This window comes from Numida meleagris, chromosome 2, assembly GCF_002078875.1.
Source record: "Numida meleagris isolate 19003 breed g44 Domestic line chromosome 2, NumMel1.0, whole genome shotgun sequence".
Taxonomy (NCBI): domain Eukaryota; kingdom Metazoa; phylum Chordata; class Aves; order Galliformes; family Numididae; genus Numida; species Numida meleagris.
The window spans coordinates 5,916,243-5,937,137 of NC_034410.1; the positions used below are offsets into that span (position 1 = coordinate 5,916,243).

General features: G+C 39.5%; 1 protein-coding gene across 10 annotated transcripts in view; it reads right to left on the reverse strand.

The window, feature by feature from the left end:
- Nucleotides 1–20,895, reverse strand: part of KMT2C (lysine methyltransferase 2C) — a 190,043-nt gene that overhangs the window by 89,803 nt on the left and 79,345 nt on the right. For all 10 annotated transcript variants that reach the window (XM_021387086.1, XM_021387078.1, XM_021387082.1 and 7 more), the window contains 3 exons: nt 3,335–3,497; nt 1,522–1,693; nt 398–512 (listed from right to left, as the gene is read on the reverse strand). In XM_021387086.1, the coding sequence (XP_021242761.1) occupies nt 398–512; nt 1,522–1,693; nt 3,335–3,497 (450 nt within the window). The remainder of the gene's footprint in view (nt 1–397; nt 513–1,521; nt 1,694–3,334; nt 3,498–20,895) is intronic.

Sequence of the window (20,895 nt, forward strand, 5' to 3'; positions counted from 1 at the left end):
TTGTTATTATTTGTACTTACTCACAAAGTCACTGACCATGCAACAACTTCACCCTGCCCTCCCCAAACCCAAAGGAACTCTGAACTACAGAAGAACTGCTCTTCTCAAAAGCAAGGAGTGGTCAAATATAACCAGTCTTCAAGGACAGATTACATACAATACTTCGAACAGGTTTTAGTTTACATATAGTTTATATTATATCATGAGAACAGCTGTCATTAAGCAGAAGTTGTCCACTCCTCCTGGATCATTCTCTTTCCCTTTTTCCCTCTGGAGCTATATAATCGGGATTCCTTCAGAAACTGCAAGGTACATTACATGGTAAAAGCCATCTGCAATACATCTAGTACAGTGTGCGCAGCAAAACCTGGTTTTGCTCTGAAACCTTTCAACTTACTTTACATTTCCAACCATTTGTTGGTACAGAGTCCATAACTGGTTGTAGGCAGAAAGTATGGTACCCTTTGTCACACGTATCGCACACCAGCATCTTGTTGTCTTCCCCAGAATGTCTAAGAATAACAAAAACAGTGGCATTTTTAAGACTATTGAAACAAGCAATAACAAAAAATCTGTTTGATAAAATGTCTAAACAGAAAGGTAGATAGTTGAAAGCATGATTACACATAACAATCACTTACAAATGGCTCCATTAAAGTATGAATTAGGTAGACCACGCTTACTGCATAAAGTGCTGAGCCAGTGCAACCAGACTGCTCGCAATGAGCCCATTTTGATTTATACACATGTAGGCAGATTTAATGCTCTTTATGTATTGAAATCAGTTCAAAATCTCAATACTTTATTTCTGAGAAAAACATGCCTTTCTACTTGTTCCTACAATCAGTCTAAACACATTTTTTCAAAAAGAAAAGATACCTCTGACTAGCAAAGCTTCTACAACATCAATTCGTATGGATTTTCTTCTACTTTTTCAGTAGACAGGTTGCTAGTCAACACTGGTACAACAGTTTTAGGGATACGTTTTACAACATGCTTAATTATACCTTCATTGCTGGCATTTGCTCTCTAGGTGTGTGTGATTAGGGAAAACGCTTTAAAGTAAGGGAACCTGAATGCAGGCAAATAGTGAATGTTGTGCTTGGTAAAGAAAGCACTGCCTGATCAGCTCTATGAGGTATTAATGAAGTGGCTTTTTCTCAGGTTCCCAAATTGTTAAAGGCACTACCTTAAACAATTTTCTTACTTTGGTAAATTTGAAAAAGCCTTTCTATATATAAGATGATGAAATCGCAAGCTTTAGTAGCTCTCTAGAACCTGCCACAATGATGAAAACTGGGAGTGTAATGTGTAGGAAATGCAGCTCAGTTCTTTTAGAACACAGATCCCAACACAAGGATTTGACTTGGCAAAATTAATATTATATCGTAACAGATATATCAGAGCAAATATCTACATTTTCTTGGAAGAAAAAAGAATGGATAATAAAATAGACGTTTCAAAATCAAAGCACATAGATCTAAGAACTTCCTCCCTTCGTGCCCTTCAAGTCTTACTTACTTGCAGTTCTGGCACACCTTGCAATCAGGACACTGCCAACCTGCTCTTTTTAAAGGTGTAACTTGTATGTCTAGGCACATCCCATGGTAGTGCTGGCCACAGGTCGTACAAAAAAGTTGATCTAAGAGGTCTCCAGGGCTGTCACACACCGCACAATTTGCTTCTTCTTTTGCTACAAACAAATCATTTTCCCAATTATTATTTATTAACTATTCCATGAACCCAACGAAGCCAAGAAATTCAGTAGTTCTCTGCTTACAAAATTTGATCATTCTTACAGAATTCAAATTTAATTAATATACTTAATAACTACTCCTTTCATTCGTTTTTCCAATATACTCAACTAAACTTCTCAGAACAAAAGTACATTCATTTTAAGCCCTAATAAATCTTACCAAAAGAAACAGGCTTACTCTATTCCCCCTAATGTAAAACAGAGCTTTAGGACCAATTCTTACGTGGAACGAGTACAAAATCAAACTCCCAGCAGATCTAAAACTATTATTTCTCTGAAATGCTTGCAGTACGGATGCTCTAATTTGAGCTAGGGCAAGCAAGCATGCCTTGTCCTTCCTATAAACACGAGGCCTCCGCAAATAAATCTCACTTACACCTGTCAAACAGCAGTATAGCGGTTCCACTGCTAAACTCTCTGGCAATTACAGCTGCATTAAGCATGCTCATCTTCAGCTCAGCTGCTAAAAACAGAGGTGGTTCCCCAGAACTATCTTGCAGAGTGATTGAACGTGTCCTGCTGGAGCGCTTCGGGTCGCGGTGGCTATGCCTTGCGGAGCAGGAGTCTCCCTCCCGTGCTCCCTATGCTCCCTCTGCTGGCCTCAGTTACAAACCAGGAGGGAAACCCGCACCTGAAGGCAGAGTGAGCAGCAGAGGATGACAGGATCGTGGAATCACAGAATGGCCTGGGTTGAGAAGGACCATGAAGATCATCTAGTTTCAACCCCCCTGCTGTCTGCAGGGCTGCCAACCACTAGACCAGGCTGCCCAGAGCCACATCCAGCCTGGGATGAAGAGGTCTGGGTTAAGAATGAAAGACAAAACTACACTTAGATTCCCTTCCCCTCCGCTGTTCAAACTACTCTTTGAAAAAATAACATTAAAAGGCACAAAGACAACTTCAAACACATCTGAATGAAATACATTTCAAAGTTTGCATGGAACAGTGCCCAACAAATCTTCTCTTAGAACACGCACAGAAAAAGCAACAATATGCTCCAATACACCTGTGATCGACAGAGCCAAGTGCCCTGTCTGCAGCAGGGATTCTTTAATCCCATGGAAACCTGTGAAGTACAGCATAAGCCGGTTTGCAAACAAGCTTTTAGTATGTACAACAATGGGAATACAAATAATTTTTTAACACCACCATGCGATGCATCCTAACAAGTCTGTTTCAGGAAATATCAAACTGCTCGGAATCTTCACAACTACACTTCTATTTCTAAGATACATTCAAATGCATAGCAAGAATATATTTTTGTAATAAAATCTTAGGAAGGCTTTCAAAAATAATGTAGACTTGATTTATTTACAGAAACCCAGCAAGTCTCAAATATAAATTACAATCTCAATCCTGCACATCACAAACACTGCGATGCAACGTTAATGCCAGCAGAGTCTATTAATAAAATCACATGCTGAAATGAAGCTTACTGAAGCAAATTAAGGCATCTCACAGGATACCCTACTCTTCTGAAGTAGGATATCAGTTACGGAAAAACTACTATAGCTAAAAGATGGAATTACTAAATCTTCAACTGAGGCTAATTGTGGCATTTGGATAAAGCGTACTTACATCTTTCGGGAGCCTGATCAATATGGTCTGGACAAAGGAGGGACAAGTTACTGAAATCCTGAAATGTGCCTGCTCCAGCAGCACAGGGGTAATGGTACATCTGGGTACATTTCTCTTCACAGCATTTGATAGTGGCTCCAAGGTGCTTACAATATGCACATCGCTGAAAAACAAATGATAATCACTCAAAACCTATTTTTTCTTGTATTTTTTTCAGCTAAATCTGTTTCTCTACAAGCGTTACGGCCGGTAGGAAGGAGCGAGCACTGAGGGAGACCAAACAAGAGGCTGGGACGGCGTCTTTCAGGGGCATTCTCAGATCTTTCCAAGTCAAAACGTTCAGCAAAACGCACCCTAAATTGCCCTGATGACTGAAATTCTTATCACAGAAGAGCGTTTCTCTTCTATCTGTTCGCTGACTTTCGCCATGCCTTCAGTAAAAAAGGCCTAGAGGCCTACACTGAGCAATAGAGGCAGACTTGTTAGAGGTTGTAACTAAAAAACATTTCGCTCTCCATGCTGTAATGTAGAACTGTAGACATTGCAATCAGAAACGTGAATGACAATGAAATATTATGTTCTATTGAAAATGTACATGACATCATACAACTATTCCCGCGGGGATGATAAGGCATTAAATAACCCAGTACTTTCTTCTCATCTCTTATTTCAGTGCTACACAAATATCACCAACAACCTTCAACAAGCCATGAAAAAGCGTGATTATTACTGTAGGCCATAGTCACATCTGTAAAGAAATAGCTTCTCATACAGAACTACCCAATAACCCTCCTGCTCCTTAGTCAAGAGGGAACAGAGTCCATCAGGCTGCTTATAAAACATCACCCACACCTTTCAGATTCAGTTCATCAGCCCCTTTACTTTCTTGGACTCATTAGAGTCCCTGAAGCACCATAACAAGCTTTTGCACTTTTTCACCAAGGCAACAATATCTGCAGACTGGAGCAGAGCGCTGTAAGGTTTGAAGAAAACTTAGGAAAAAACAGGTCAGTGGCTCATGGGAAGGCATACATAATGTAAAGCACCAGCTGAGTTCGGGGACACTCATCTTTCATAATAAACCCACATGTCTCAATAACACCACTGGCAGGTTTGATTGCTAGCTCAAGCATCTAGTAACACCCAGATATGAACATACACCAAAACAAGAAGTTACACACTGCATCTGCCTAATTCTTAGAATAATGAAAATATTTATTACCATAATTCTTCTGTGTTTCAAAGTCTAGCATGAAATTAGACATGAAACGGTGCTATTACAAGCCCACAGATATCAAAACCAACCCACATGAAAGCACAAATCACAAAGTTGACTGTGTTAACTGCTAAGCTGACATTCTTGAAACATCACACCTTCAGCAAATTACCTGCCTGCAGTACAAATCACAGGCAAGGAAAAGGAAGTACTAGTTTATGCCAGACAAATACAACTGCTGTGTAAAAAGAGAAACTGCTTAGAAATGAAAGCGGGTCACTAAGGATAACTACTGCCATGTATTCCGTGCTACAACGCTCAGTCTGCAGGCCTGAGATCCGCAACTCTTCTCACCTCTACCCATCTCTCTAACACCTGATGCAAGCATGAAAAAGATGTATGCTGTTATTTGAGTGGCCAAAATGCAGAGCAGGGGGTGAAGGCGACGTAAGCAACGGGCTGCGTGGAGTTCCTGAAGCAGGTGAAGAAGCTAATGAGAGTAATTAAGTTCAAGGACTGGCAGCAAAATCAGTGCAATGCAAGAAACTCATCTTAGGGAACCATATCTTCACTGAACTCTCATTGAAGATGCTGCCCAAGGTAAACCATGCGACTCAGCTGTGAAGTCATGAAAATACAGCCCAAAGCCTTCAACTTCATGACAAAGAGTCTATCCCACGGCATTACTTTATCCTTGACATTCTGGCATCCTACTGAGATGGCCCACGTTAAGCCAAGTCCCAGCTCTTCCAGGCAGGCCACAACATTTTCAAAGATATTACTCAACAATTAACATTAGAAACAGGAAACTAGGAGGGGCTCATGTCCCAGAAAAGGTTTCCCAAGAAAGCATTTAACAGCATTCAAACAATGAATGACATTTGAAGTCTTCACTAGATCCCATCATTAATTCCTAAAAAATTTATCTGATGGGAGATGAAATTACGGAGAACTGCAAGCACTCAAACAATCAAATGCACTAAAAACTGGAAATAATGAAGATGGATTAAATAGCAATATTAATAACATTTTAAAATGTCACATCTGTTTTGCAAAACTACCAATCAACAATGGTACATAACAATGTAATATCAGAGCGTGCCTTCTTCCAAATGCTGTACGACTGCATGATGAAATTATTAGAAATGAGCAAAATATAGGATTAATGCAAAGCCTTGAAAAATGTTGATGTTGATTTAAAGAATCATGAAAGATGCTGGAAGATAAATGGAAGCCCAAATTACATTTAATTGAACCCTTCAAACCCATCTGCTAAACTGCACTGGCAATGAAAAGCATTTGGCAGCTAAGTAAAACACACACTTTAAAAACAATGTGGTGTATATCATCTGAAGCAAATAAAAAGCAGAGAATATCAACATTTGCTGAATTTATAAGACATATAAAGCAGTCTGACGAAATAAATGCCCAAAGGGATTTTTTTTTGGCAACAGCTGTTGATGAGAAGTTGCTTTTCCAGCAGTAGAAGCCAATGTTTTGCTGAAAACAGGCCCCACACTACGACCCTAGGAGAGCAAGCATGCAGCCAGCTCGACTGCTTGTAAAGACAAAAGCAAGCATGTGAACAGCAAAAGTATAATAATTTTAAAAATATAAAAACTTTGCTAAATAAAACTCAGTAACAAGTACTGCTTTACTACTCTGCTGCTAAAATATGGTATTAAGATAGTCAGGGAGGAAAGGGAGGCATAAATCCCACTTCTGATAAAATATAGCGTGTGCCTTCACCATGCTGAGGCCAGGAAGGGTGGGGAAGCCAGCATGGAGCCTTCCACTTCACTACTATGAGCACAAAACACGGCGTTCTGTCAAAGGGGTGGGAGCTGGATCCAAGCTCTCTAAGGGCTGAAGCAAGACGGATGCTGTCTGTTCACGGATCAAATAATTTTACAGCTCTGTTCTGCTGAAAAAAAAACTTGACAAGGTGTCACAAAGCTAGAGAGACAGTTTGGTATTTATTCAGAGTACACTGAATAACACAAACGTCATTAAAGCTGCATCAGCTGATCGCTTCTTATTGAAAATGTCCTTCATTGGTTACCAGTTGTTTTCTCCAGCAAGCTCCTAAGGCATTCACCCATGGCAAGAAGGCTCCCATCCCATCCATACCTCTGCTGCTTCCTATTTTCAGTAGCATATTCCAAAATTTTGAGCAAGTTAAAATGAAGAAAAGACGTCTGTTTTCAGCATAATGGAAGACTCGATCCATACAGTAGTGCGAAGAAATTAAGAGGTCATACTTTATCATGAGTTTATTTGCCCTCAGAATTACTTCAATGCATTACTGCCTCAGCAAATGGACAAGTAACAACCCTCAGGAGGCAGACACTAAATAAAGGCTAAAATAGGAACTTTGAATAAAAGCTCACTCGCAACCAGATTAGTACAGTAAGGTTAAATGTTAGCATTAGGTATTGCAAAATGTTTTTCAGCAAAATGACAAAATATTTGCATTTACTATAGACTTAGTTTTTAAAGGGTAAGCTGACAAAACCTGTGCTAACAATACGTATTTTTAATTATAATTAAAATATATTGTGCATTCAAAACTACACACAAGCCATCTGTTCTTAATGAAACAATTTAAGGTACTACCAGTAAGAACAAACTTCAGACTTGGCTCCCAAAACCTAGTATCACACAAACCAATAGCTAAGGAGAAGTGGACATTAACATCTTGTCATTAATTTGACCTCAGGAAAATTCTAGAGTAAACAGAGATTAATAAAATATGTTTTCTGGTAGCTCCAGTGACCTTCATTGATGACCATGATCTAGCAAAAAAGTTGATATTGCTTAAAGATATGAACGACCATTAGCACCTCCAATGTCAAATGAACCATTTCAGGTACCACCAAGCATTTAAGAGTACAATGCAATGGATGGTAACAGAAACAGAATGAACAGCCTTCCATTGAACTGCTGATGATAAAAGGCACTACATTACCCAGAAATAGTGGAAATTAGCTTCTAATTTTTGAATTTTGTATTATGTCACAAATACAGAAATGACTCAATTACATAACAAACAATTCCAGAAGAGATCAGTTATTTTTATTCTTCAGCATATACCAACCTCAACTAAATGAAAATTCAGTATTTTTCCTATAAAGCATGTATTAAGGCCTTACTGGAGTGCTTACTATACTCTGAAGTCTTTTAGAAAAATCAGAATTGTAGAAACCATCAAGTTTTGCCCTAAAACTGTGAAAAACCACGGGCAACCAGGAATGGCTGCAGTCTGGCCAAGCATGACACACAACCGAGAAAGACTTCTAATGCGGAATTCTTGACTAGATAATACTCAATATTTATACAGGAATAAGCAAAGATGCAAAGATACAGATGATGACAAATGCAATTAAAGGAAACTAGAGAAGTCACTTCAAGTGTGGAGATTCCAGGATGCCTTGTTTTTCTAGCTGATTCCTTTCTTTTCACCTTTACAAAAGGTTATATTAAATAAATGGTGTTGATATCAAGACACACAGAGATTGGAACAATACTACCCACATGTTTTGCTGTTTACTTTTGGTAACAGCTTCAATATGTTAACAACATGCAAAAGGCAGGTTAGTTAAGGAGAGCAGGCATTTTTTGCTTGATATCCAAAACAGGTGGATGAAGACATACAAACATGGCACACAATTCTTTCTTGGTATATTCTGAAATGCTCCTGAACCCTGTTTACTCAGGTTTCCAGAAGGGTTTGTGCACCCTGACGTTATGTTCTCCACACCATGATACACGTATAAGCTAGCTGAGTAGCTCCACGTTATTTCTGCTCCAAACTCTGCTTTTGCAGTTTTCTTTTCACACTTTTGTGAGGAAAAGCAGTTTCTCAATGCACATCCTTGCTTTCTACAAGATTTAGGATAACATAAATGTTTTGAGTGAGTCTAAACTTCCTATGCCTAACAACTATTCCCTCAATTCTCATCTAATACCACCATGCCAGAAGGGCACGTGAGCTTGTTTATTTAGCATGTCAACAATGAGAAGGTCAGTAGCAGTTAACGTAGTTTAAGTTGTGATAATTAGGCTTCACAGCATCAGCAACTTCAGCATAAACAAGGCAAAAACAGAAATCCTCAGTTTTGGTTAAGACTACTTTTTGGCAGGCTCAGAAAACAGACTATTGTACCAGTTCCATTTGATTCATGTGTGGAAGGTCTGAAGAAGTACATGCAGAAATTTCTTTTTGCTGGCAGAGCGCGGTCTAAGCCACAGACTGTTGGAGGCTGTACAAAAAAATAACTGGGGGAAATATTGCTACATACTTGCTGTTCAATGATTGTCTTCTCAAGACATGTGAGACTGGTCACTGTCAAAGACACTAAGCTGAAGTCAACTTTCTGTCTGATCCAGTGCAGCCTCTGTGATCCTCAATCACATGCAGGGACACGAAGTGGCGTGTGCATTCTATAGGTTATGTCTTTATCACTATAGCTAGGCATCATTCTATATGCAGAGTTATTTAATAGGAAGTTATTTAATAGCATCACGGATAATTATTTCCTGACAGAGTCGCGCTGTATTTCCGAACGACGGAAGGCTTGAGATGAAGACATCTCAGTATCTAAATATTGCGCTCACATAAGAGTAAAGTGATTCAATTCCCATTACACTTAACAGAAACACAGTAATTTTATGGAGGGTATCTCACTGCAGTTCAGTTGACCAACCAATAGGTGTCCATTTTCAGACCCCATTGACAATACCCACTAGATCTCCAATGACCGTAACTGGAATTTAAGCACAGCTCCCAAGCGGGCATGTCCACACAGAGGTCGAAATTCAGATGTCAGCCCTGAGCTGAAGCCTGCCTGAAACATGCTGACAAAAGCTCTCTATTGCTAACACACCCAGCCCACACCAAGGGATTTGTCAGCATGACGATAAGCAGCGGGCCATCCAAATTAGCAGATATTCTCAATTTAAACAAAGAAAAAAAACCAACCTTCTCTTGGCAAGAATGGAAGACAAGGTGCATAAAAAGGCCACGTAAGTCTGCTCTTTGGAAGAATTCATATACAGGTACTTCACATGCTTCTTATAACACAAGCATCATGAAAAATTAACAAGGAAAAAAGTAATCCTTTCTTTTTAGTATTATTTAAATAGTCTACATAGCTAAACATTGAAAAATGACAAAAAATGTAATACCATAGAGACAATAACGTCCATCTTATGGAATGAACCAGAACCCACTGTTCTGCATGTGATCATACAACTCAGGCCTGCATAATCAGGCACGTGCACAAAGGATATTAATCGTGTGCAGACAACCTGTCTGCTGGAATATCCTAACTTTGTCTATATGATTTTGGAGTCTTAATAACATGTTCTTTTAAGAAAGATTTTATATTAACTTGGTTTAACATTTACAGTCAGCAAATCCGCTACATACACGCTCAGTGATCCACCTAATTTAGAAGGTAATAGTAGGGATATGGCGACGAGGAACTCTGGATTATGCACGCACACAAAAAAATACAAGAATTTCCTGCTTTTAATACCTCCCTCATTAGTGAGCACCTCCTTAGTATTCCTTCCCCACTGACTGCAATCAGTACCTTATTGTTCATAATTCCTATTTCCTTGGCTGTTTCTAAATTGCACTCTCCAAATGGCACAGAGTCATCGTAAACAAAATCCTACATCTTCAGTTCACTAATTTTTGTAAATTGAGCTCAAATAAAGCAATTAGATGGCATACTTTGAAACTACCAGCTTGAAACATTAATATAATTTCTTTTCTAATAAAAGCTTCACATGTTTCATCTGGCTTGAGCTCTTAGGTTCTTTCTCCAATTTGACTAAACGAGTCACTTACACATATTTCTCCCATCTTTCATCCCTAAACATGGTGACCCCAAACATTACATTTTTTTTTGTTTTTTTTAGCTTTTAGTTTAGTTTTTTAGTTTTTTTTAACATTAGCTACCAAAAAAACCTACACAAATAAGCAACGTGTTTTTCTCGTCATTCACTCCTACGGCATCACCGACATTCCGTGGGCAAGCATCGTGTAGTGTGGATTTAAAATCCTTAAGCTACTGGTCAAGCATTTTGCAGGTAATTCAGCTGCTGTTCTGGGGATCCGGGAGGTGGGGACAAGAAGAGGCTGCTTGTTTCCTTTTGCAGCACGTTGCCTCAGTAGCTTGTGAAGAAAAAAGCTGCCAAATTTTGTAATGAATTCCACAGAACATTAGGTCTGATGCTTAGCAGAAGCCATAACTGTTAAGCAAATGATATCCTTTTGATGAATGCCCTTATTTGAAAACAACGTCGATTCTTCTAACCCTTTAGCAGTGTCCCAAAACAGATGTGCACAACTGCAAATTCTGTTTGCTTTCAGGTTTACGAAGTGTGATGACATTTTTACAATCACGCGTGAGTCCTTTTACCCAGGAGTGAAATAAAACACAATAATTCTTCACCATCTGTTTGTTAATTTTGCATTCATTTAACTTTGCATTTTAAACTAATAATCATTTTCTTATAATATAGTTTGTTCCATTGGTAGAAATTACAGCTGTTCAATTAAAAAAGGAATGGTTTGTAACAGTATACAGTTTTTCTCTAAATGCTTCCATTGCTCTTAATTATAGAGATATTAGTGCCATCAAATGGAAAAGACTGCCAAGAAATAGTGTTATGTTTTATACATCACAGATTCCCTTAGTAAATGTACATATTTACTTCTGTTTCAGTACCAATTCCCACCTGGTCTCTTCTACATTAAAATCCTTCTCCCCACTACAAGACTCAGCGCAGCTTTTATTGCTGCCGTGGATGACAGGCTTCTTATGCTCCTGAAGGAATAAGGCACAAACAATTAGATGATGTCTCCGTTTCCATTTGTAGCAAATAGTTACACGAAGCACAGTCCTATATCTTCATAATGCTTTTCCTTAATCTCCAGTGACAGGCCACGGAGTTTTTGATGTTTTTATTCTTATCTGGTTACAGCTAAACTAGGACTACAACAACACCATGAAAGCTTTTTCTCACGTTTACAGTAAAATGGGGGACATTCCATCCCTTTATCAAAATAAAACCACATTGAAACCACATGAATAATACATCAGAACCGGTGGAGGGAGATAACTTGGATCAACAAAAGACACGGGTCTGGAGAAAGAACGGGAGCCAGTCTGAGATTCAGAGCCTCATAATTTGGGGTTCTGCTTTTCCCATTGCTGGGCACAGCTTAGGCTGCCCCTTCACAGCATGAACATCATACACTTCAGCCCCTGAGCACGGCAGAAATTCCCTTGTGCTGCGGTTCCTAGGCTTAGTAATGATCACCATCTACAAATAAACTCTTCGAGAGACAAGGTCTGCTTAGTGTGAGTGTTCCATTAATATTAGAGTGACTGTTCAGATGGCTAAAAGCATACGGATTCAATCACTGTTTTCTAAAACCAATTCTATTTGATGGCATGGAAATCTTAGCATCAGATGATCGCTCTCATTCTGTGTACAGCTGAAACAACAGTGCTGACCCAGTACTAGGCTGAGCAGTTCACTAAAAACACCCATACGGCAAGAAGCAGTTCATCACACCATGGATTTACTTCAATTAATGAAGTTCAGGGAAAGCTGAAGAACACCCAATTGGTGCACAACAAGACTAAAGAGATGAACAAGTACCAAGTCCATCATGCTCACATGAAATTAGGAGTGGGAGTACAACCATGCCGTGATGCTCGGCTTCTGGTCTTACCAGTGTCTTAAGTACTCTGACCTTTCGGTTTCTCAGATGAGTGAGCACTGCTGCCAGGTCCGACCTTTACTGGGGGATTGATCCATCACAATATTTTAAGTCTGACAGAAAGCAAACATTCAGGAGGTGCCTGAGGCACATTGGGAAGTGATGGATGCACAGCTGTAACAGTCTCCCCAGCAATTCATCATCTATTTCAAGTTATATTAAAAAAGACCTCACCTAGCATGACATTTGGAAAACCTGAAACTCTTCACCGTTCTATATAGCAAATCCATTTACATTGTAGAAAATGAGTATTCTCCTCACAAAGCTCAGAGAAACGACTGCAACTTAACTGTCTTTTTGTCTTCTTTCTTTCAAAGTCTCCATTCACTTTTGAAGGTTGATGATTTGTCAACACATCTCCCTGGAAATACCATACAGATAACAGCTAATATTGCCATAACAACCTGCAGTCACTGAAAGGAAGAAAATCAACAAAGCAGCACGTGTGTGGATATTTGACAGCAGTTTATATAGATCCAGATTCACTATTTACGCTGCAGAATCTGCCACTCTGCCCACTCCTCTGGGAGGCAATTTCATACAGAAACTGAATGGAAAAGTATTTCTGAACGGAAGAAAATGATATTTTACCAATTAAAAATTGAAACGGAAAAGGCTGCACGTGTTCTAAAAAAACTGCCTAGACTGCAGATTGGATGCATGTATCCACGTTGTACACGGAGCGAAGCCCAGTTGCAGCAATCCATTCAGGGAGCAGCACTTGTTTTACCAATGTTAGATGCTCAAGGAAGCAAATTTTCATTTCTTTCACAACAGCTCTTTTTCCCCCAGTGTATTGAAGAGAAGCACAGCCTCTTTAAAGGAGTACATGAACATCACTGAAGTAAAAACTCACTAAAAAACACATCTTATAAGAAGCGCTCATTTGAATTTCATTAGTTCTCCCGATCAATACTATCGAATAGGATTATTAATATTAATTGTGACTGATGCAGGGGTCAGCTACAAGTTCATTAGTGGCAGCTGACCTGCCATTGCCTGCCTGCTTTGTATTCCCAGCTAAGATCTGTGGAATGGACAATTACGCAGATGAAAATAAACAATACCAAGTCATTAACTTCGAGAGATGGCTATCAATAGTAGCTAAGATCATTGGGAATAATAGCTTTACTGCAAGCAATGGCTGCACTTATCACCAAGTGCTACAGACTTGCACGTGAAGGGCAGTCGGTCCACGTTTGGGAACATCATAATTCACAGCACGTCCCTCACGCATCATTTTTTCCACGTTATTAAAATGAAAAAACCAACAACAAAAAAACAACACCCAAGGACACCTGCATTAATGGGACTGCTTCATACTGATGCCTGTAATATATACGCTCAATCTGCAACTCTGGGACATAACTTACACTAATGGAAGTCAATAACAAAATCTTCAGGGAATTCAAAACTATTTTTTGCTAATGCTTTGGTTTTGCAAGCTGCTGAGTACACCAATCTCAGCAGCAGTTTTTAAGCTGCTGCTTAAAAGCAAACTGATGCCAGCAGAGTAGGATGAGTACTCCTGAGTTTTAAATTAAAATATGCTTGTGTGGTTTTTTTGGGGATAGGTGGAAGCCCGAAGTGAAGACCCATAGCATAAAGATCCTGCTACAGTTAGCAGGAAAAAAAAAACACATTACTAAGACTCTTCTGAGTGGAGTAACCAAATACATTTTAGAACTCTAATGTCAGTACAGAGTTTGAATTTTAGAGTTCTTGTTACGAAAAATGACGTGACCAATGTCCATAAAAAAAAATTAAAAGATATAATTGATTAATATATTATTTATAAGGGAAACAGCTACGAAACCAGGATCAGATTCAGTTGCCTAGCACAGCCCCAAAACAATGCTGCACCTCAGCAATGCACCTACTTGTCTCACCAGGGTGTTCTTCCTTTCACTCACACGCTGTCTTTGAAAGAGTAAGCTAATGAGGGCAGGAGAGATGCCTTATTTCTATAATGCTCACAGCATCACGAAGACACATTCTTGACTAAAACTAACCAACACTAACTACAAAAGACCTATCAGCCTTTTTTTTAACCATCAAACTAGTACAAAATTAGACAACCACTGTAAGAAATATCCCCTATTAGCTATGGAAAAGACTGAACAGAAAATATTTAAATAAACAGCAGCCACAAGGGAGATGAGAGATGGTAGTAAGGCAGGAAAGTGAGGTTGGTATTCAAGTATCTACGAAAGGTAGGAAATGGTTGGTACTGCTACACTGTCTTGTATAAGTTTCTATAGGCATACGACGGGTTAGTCCTTACAGCACACAGAGGCACTATGTGAGGAAGAGCCCAGTCTCAACTGAAGAGGAAGATTTGCCCTTAGTGGACTTTCTTTACTGTTCAGAGATCAGGTTCTGTCCTTTTTTAACACACACGATATGTGAGGCTCCAAAATAACTTGGTAGAGATAGAAACTCCTGAAATCAAATGCCCGGCAAGAGTGCTGCCTCAACACAAACTCCAGTGTCATTGCCCCAGTGCTTGGAGTAACATTTAAGAAAGTCACTGGGACAAGAGGAGAAGGAGAAGGTGCAGATTTTCTTTGGACATATTACGGAAGAAGTGTTTTCTACTCAAGTCATGCGAAAAGGAAGAAAAGGCCTTTGTGAAATGCACTTCGCCAGTTTAGAACCCACACTAAACAATTTTACTTCAGAGCTTTCAGTAAATGATTTCAGTGAATGTTACCGAATAAAGGAAACCTGCGCTGGAAATTCCTTCAGGAACATAAGTCCTTTCATGTTTCTCAGCTAGGCTTTTTGGCTTTCATTTCTGCGCTACTGCTGCTTCTCTCCTGGTGCCCCTAGCCCATTTTCCTGCTTCCTACACTTCACAGACCGCCCCTCATATCTGCAATAGCTAATGCTGTTCAGCATCAAAATCCCCTCAGAAATTCCTGTGTGGTAATCGTCTCTCTCCCCCGATACACACATATTCAAAATCCAGGGTTCAAGAGAGGTGCATATTTCTAAGGATTCATCTCGAAAAACCCACACAGCGAAGACTCTAAGGCTGACCCTGCTATCCTGGCGCTACAGCAGGACCAACACCAGCACTCCACAGGGAGGAAAAAAGGAATATGTGAGGCTGCAAAATAAAACACTTTAAAACCATTCGATGAAGCCCTACAAACTGTCGTCAGGAAGCTTGTGCACCCTGAGGAACAACAGGGTTTTCCCTCCCTGCTGGCTCCCATGTTCCAGAAGTGCAGTTAGTGGGGAGAGACAGCATTTGCACAGACCCACCTCCCCAAGTGACACTGTGCCTCTGTTCTGATCTGGAGAACCACGGGGGAAACCAGACAAGGAAAGTCACAGGAATTGTATTAATGCACTGAAAATAACTGACTGCTTATGAGAAGGTCTCTCTTACTGAAATGTATTTTCCTTTGCAAAGGTGGCAAGAGTGAAGCTTTAGCACGTACTTGGTCTGCACCAAACAAAGGACAAGATACACTTCCACTATCATCAGCGAGTTACAATGTGCGCTGACAACAGCACTGCCCATGTAGATAAACCCACTATTTTTTTTTCCATATATTTGGAAGCAAAAAGGTAGGGATAAAAACACAGCTGTTACTCCACAGAAGGCACACAACAAAGTGAATCAACAGAAAAACCTCGAAAAAAACCCCAAACGTGCAGCCAAAATCCAAATCTAAACATGCATCTTTTCCTCTGCTTCATCTCAGCAATCAAATACTCCTCCAAACCTTGGCTCATGAATTAATGCCTTCCCTTCGTTTGTCAACAGACTCAACTCACTAAAGACTAGATAAAAATTAGCCATAACTAAATTAGTCTCACATTATCACGTGCTCATTTTTCTCATCAACAGGTCCAAATGATTATGACAACAAGTTATAAGCAAGCAGCTACTAGAAAGACTGAGAAGTGACATCAACATGCTTGTTATGAATCCACCTGCCCAGCAAGCCCTCAAAGTTCTAAACACCCATTAACATATGGTGAGTGTGTGGTGCTCAGCTACCAAAACATTCACATGTGAGCGACAATGACATGAAAAACTCTAGGAAAATAAATGAACTCTTCTGCCTTGATAGATGGAAAAGTCATAATGAAAATCTATTTCAGAGCCCATCGTTCATCAGAGTCGCCTGGACTTTGTTATTACCCCATTTCTTCCCCATGCTGCTGCCTCTCACTCTGTAACCACATCCCTGGGACAGACCATGTTAAGTCACAAGAGACCCCTCCAACTTTTAAATACATCACTCAGGATCAATGTTCAAGTGTGGATTCTCACTACATGCCAGGGTATCCATACTTAACACACTTAAATAATTACACAGATACATTAGAAGCATAAAGAGCTCTTGATTCACGTTATTCGGTTTCAACTATCACTAGATTTTCTTAAGTACTGGCAGGGATACAGAAAAATGTATTTTATTTTGTACCAGAAAACGTGGTTTATAAGATAACTGAGGAAACTGAAAACTGCCTTCCCAAAGCTGAGGCCTAGAGCAGGTAGATTTACAAGTGGTGTGTTCTGACAGGAACTGAAGTTCTTCACGTGTGAGAACTACACATTTTTCTTCTGTGTTACGCTGCAGAAGAAAAAAAAAAATGGGATGCATAGAATCCCATGGATAACTTAAGAACAATGATACAAATTTGGCAAAAGTGACCGTAGGAACAAAGCCAACTACTAAGCAAAAAGCTGGTTTTCTTTTCGTATCAAATATATTAAATTATACTTTTTTGCTTGGTTCCTTAAACCAGATTATAGAAGAAAACAGGAGAGGGTGACTTTTTCAATAATCCTAGTAATTTAAAATGTCAGGCTTCTTCCTTCTTGTCTGCTTGTTCTCACTTCTTCCTTATGCCTGGTTCCTCTATCTTCATGGATGCCTTTCCAAGCAGCTGCTGCAGGACAGTGTCATTCGATAAACAACAGTCTGCCATGGTACAGCTTATTTTAATTCCAAGGGAAGAATACTTTAATCATTGCTCACGAGGCAGTATTAATGAGAACTACGTTTTAAAATCATACTGAAGAGGAAAATATCTGTTCTCAGCTGCAGGATCTGCAAAAAAACTGAACACATACTGGTTCCCACAGCAGCTCCTAAACCTCAACAGATTCGCCAAGGCTGTGCTGGCATCTTTTATGGTATACAAGGGTATTCCACAAGAATTACACACAGTAAAACAAAAACAACTCTGATCATTTTAAGATGCCATGGCTGCTTTGCGGAGCTTGGAAAATAGTTATAAATTCATTGGCACTGCATTCCTGAAGGCATTTAACAAGCTGTGAGAACTGCCTGATTCACATTCACAAGACACAAACGATCCGGCTTTAGGTGACCAAAATGCAAACTCTTCTGGAACAGATGAGGTCATAGAAGACAATTTACATTATTAAAATAGTAGGTACCAAAGCTGTACCTGCAGTCACTATGTCTTTCCTTGAAGCACAAGGTTTGTCTTCAATGGCAGGAAAATGCCTACACATCTGTAGAGGAATTCCTGAGGCTAAGGGGTGAGGTTATATTCCAGTTGTGGGCAAACACTTCAAACAAACAAACAAACAAACAAAAAACCAATCCAAACCTGTGTGTTTTAGCCGGTTTTCAACTTTCTCCTCAATTTATTTCCTCCTTACAGTTTAGTTTCATAAGAATCGTGCTAGAACTGAGTCTTAAGCAAAGAACTAAAAAAAACACCGTAGGTGGAACGGATTATAAGGAAAAAAAAATTGAGTGAGAATTTAATGCATCAGCCTTGTTACATTGCTCCAAGTTGGAAGCATCCACAAACAAACTCCTGCCTCTGGTAGCAGAAATCAAGGGAAACTGCTTTAAACAAAAATAAAGACTGTGTTACCATGTGAAAAGGGCTCGGGGGAGAGAAGAGTGTCAAGACAGCAGAGCGTTTTGAGTTTGGAACAAGGCAAGAGACTATTGATTTGCTTGCCTCGATGCAAAGCAACAAGTCCTCCAGTTCTCAGCAGTGATAAGGTGCCAAACAGCCTTCAGGAACTCAGCGGGAGCTGAAAACAGCTGCCTTGTACAGAGAGAAGATACCGGCCTGATTAACTAAAAAAAAACGGATGGGTAGGAGAAGACGACAGCAATTTTTCAGCTGTCTGGTTGTGAGAGCTTTGGTCCTGAAAAAACACCTGACTGTTGCTGGAAAAATGAAAGCTGTCAAGTGGATAAATACGCAAGGAGCCACACAGAATCCCAGAGCTAAGAGAAATCCATATCTTACAAAATGGAAGCAGAATAATACTGTATATTTTAGAATGACTCCTTCAGACACTTCATCAGTACTATGTTTCCCTTATTCAGTCTTTAAGCAGATAGGAACCTCCTCGTTTTCTGCCAACACTGTTTTCCTTGACCCTGCTATCCTTGGTAAGTTCTCCCACACTTGTAAACTGTTCTCTGCATCTTATCAGAAGAGAGAGCTGGCTGGGAAAGTTGACATTACATTGCTTTCTTGTCAACAGAAGCGGTCCAAACATTATCTGCAGAGTCCTCCTTAAATTCACCCCTTTAATTGGGCTTCTTGCATATTTAAAAATAAAAGAAAAAGAAAACGACCTTACTGCATTCTGATTTGCACAACTTCCTTAAACCATTACCACAAATCATTTTTCCTTACTAGTCAAGCCATGTAACCCCTATCTGCTAAAATCTGCCCAGCCCCCCAGGGTCCTTTAAGGCAATTTACCGTAATTTTGGTGAACAATGTTGTAGTTTAGAATGCAAGATGCTCTAGACAGGAGGAGAGAGCTTTCAACAATTAGGGGATAAGGCAGAGATGTAGGACTTTGCAGCATAAAGAAGAGTTATGCCTAGACAATGTAAGGCGGACAAGTAGTAAACTTTATTTTTCCTCAGCAGACTGTAAAGCAACAGCCACCTACTCAATATATGTAAAATGAACAAGAAAATTACAAAGTAGTATTTAAAAAGACCTGAAAATACTTCGGAAACTGTTCTTGCTAAGAGCTGAGCAGACGTGAGCCCTGAAGGCCTCCATTTTAAATGACAGCGTCGGCAAGTTCACCCCGTACCATTCATCCAAGTATCAGAAGCCAGCATCATTAAGAAAATACAACACCGAAGCCAGAAAGACAAAGAAAAGCAGAGCTTTCTGCTTATGCACATCTACTATTGGTAGGTTTTTGTTTTTTAGCAAAACCTCCGATTTCTGTTCAGTCATTTTCCCTTCCTTTATTTCACTCCATTTCAGTATCGTCTCTGCATCTTAGCACAAATACATGTAAGAAAAAAATATTCTTCATAACACTGGCAATATGACAACTTCTTTCCTACGGAATTTTCTTTTTTATGCACTGAGAAGAGCACTTATAAATTATAAGCAATGTAGTTAAGTTTTAGATCAAGCAAGTCACGGGAAGTTTCCTCCTCTACATTATGAATCTTCTTCTTCCAAAACTTGAAACAAAATGATCCCAGAGCCCCGTGAAAGCCTATCAGGACAGTGGGGGAAGGAGCTGTCACTCCAGAAAAAAACATGTACATATGTGTACTCAGTAATATTAAACAGACAAAAGTAAGACTTGGAAGGAAAGTCAAAGAACCCACCTATGTCTTGATGCAAATACCCGCGAGAAATTGGTCAGATGCCGGAGTAAATCAATTGCCAGGCCTTCAAAATGAGTGAATGAAAAGAAGCAACTGAAGAAAGAAAGAAACACGCACAGACACTGATACCTGAGCAGTGTTGTTTGTAAAGCCTTTGGAAAACAAAGGCCAAGAGGAAAACCAAAATGAATTAACATATTTCCTTGACCTATTCCAGAGTACGTATGTCCACACGAGCTTTATTAATGCAATCACAAGTTCAGTGAAGCCAAATGGACATCTCAACTCGTAAACAGAGTAATAAGAAACACTGTCATATCCAGTTAGAACAGATTTGCAAACAATAGACATCCTAACTAATGAGAAACATCACTGTAACACGCAACTCAAAGACACCCACAAGGTAAGAAAAGCACCAACCTGCTCTCCACAATTTGCATTAGCTAAACTCAAAGCCTTTGCTGTCAAGAAATAGGTTACCACATGTCGAAAATGAATCTCTACGTGGAGATAAGGAAAAGAAAAAGTACTTTCCGAGCTAAAGAAAGATGTCAGTGCTATAAACCACATCAGAAACCCATGGGATGCTAGAGGGACTTCCAAGAAGACAGAAATTCCCAAACAACAACATAAAAAGCAAATTTGGTGGCAAGTAGGGGAAATAACATACAGCCTGTTTTTATTTAAATTACTCTTCTGCAAGCCTTGAGCGCATACTTGCATCTGCGCTGCCAACAGTGCTCAGAACATTCAAGCAGATACTCTGCTCTTAAAATGCAGTAACATCACACTAGAAAGAAGCCCAAAATGTTAGCAAATGCAAAATGCAAGCAGCTGTAAATGCTAAAAAGTACACTCAATTGAATCGCTATACCTCTCATTCAAAACCTTTGGAAAAGCTTCGCACTAAGGAAAGTTTTTCTCTTAAACTATT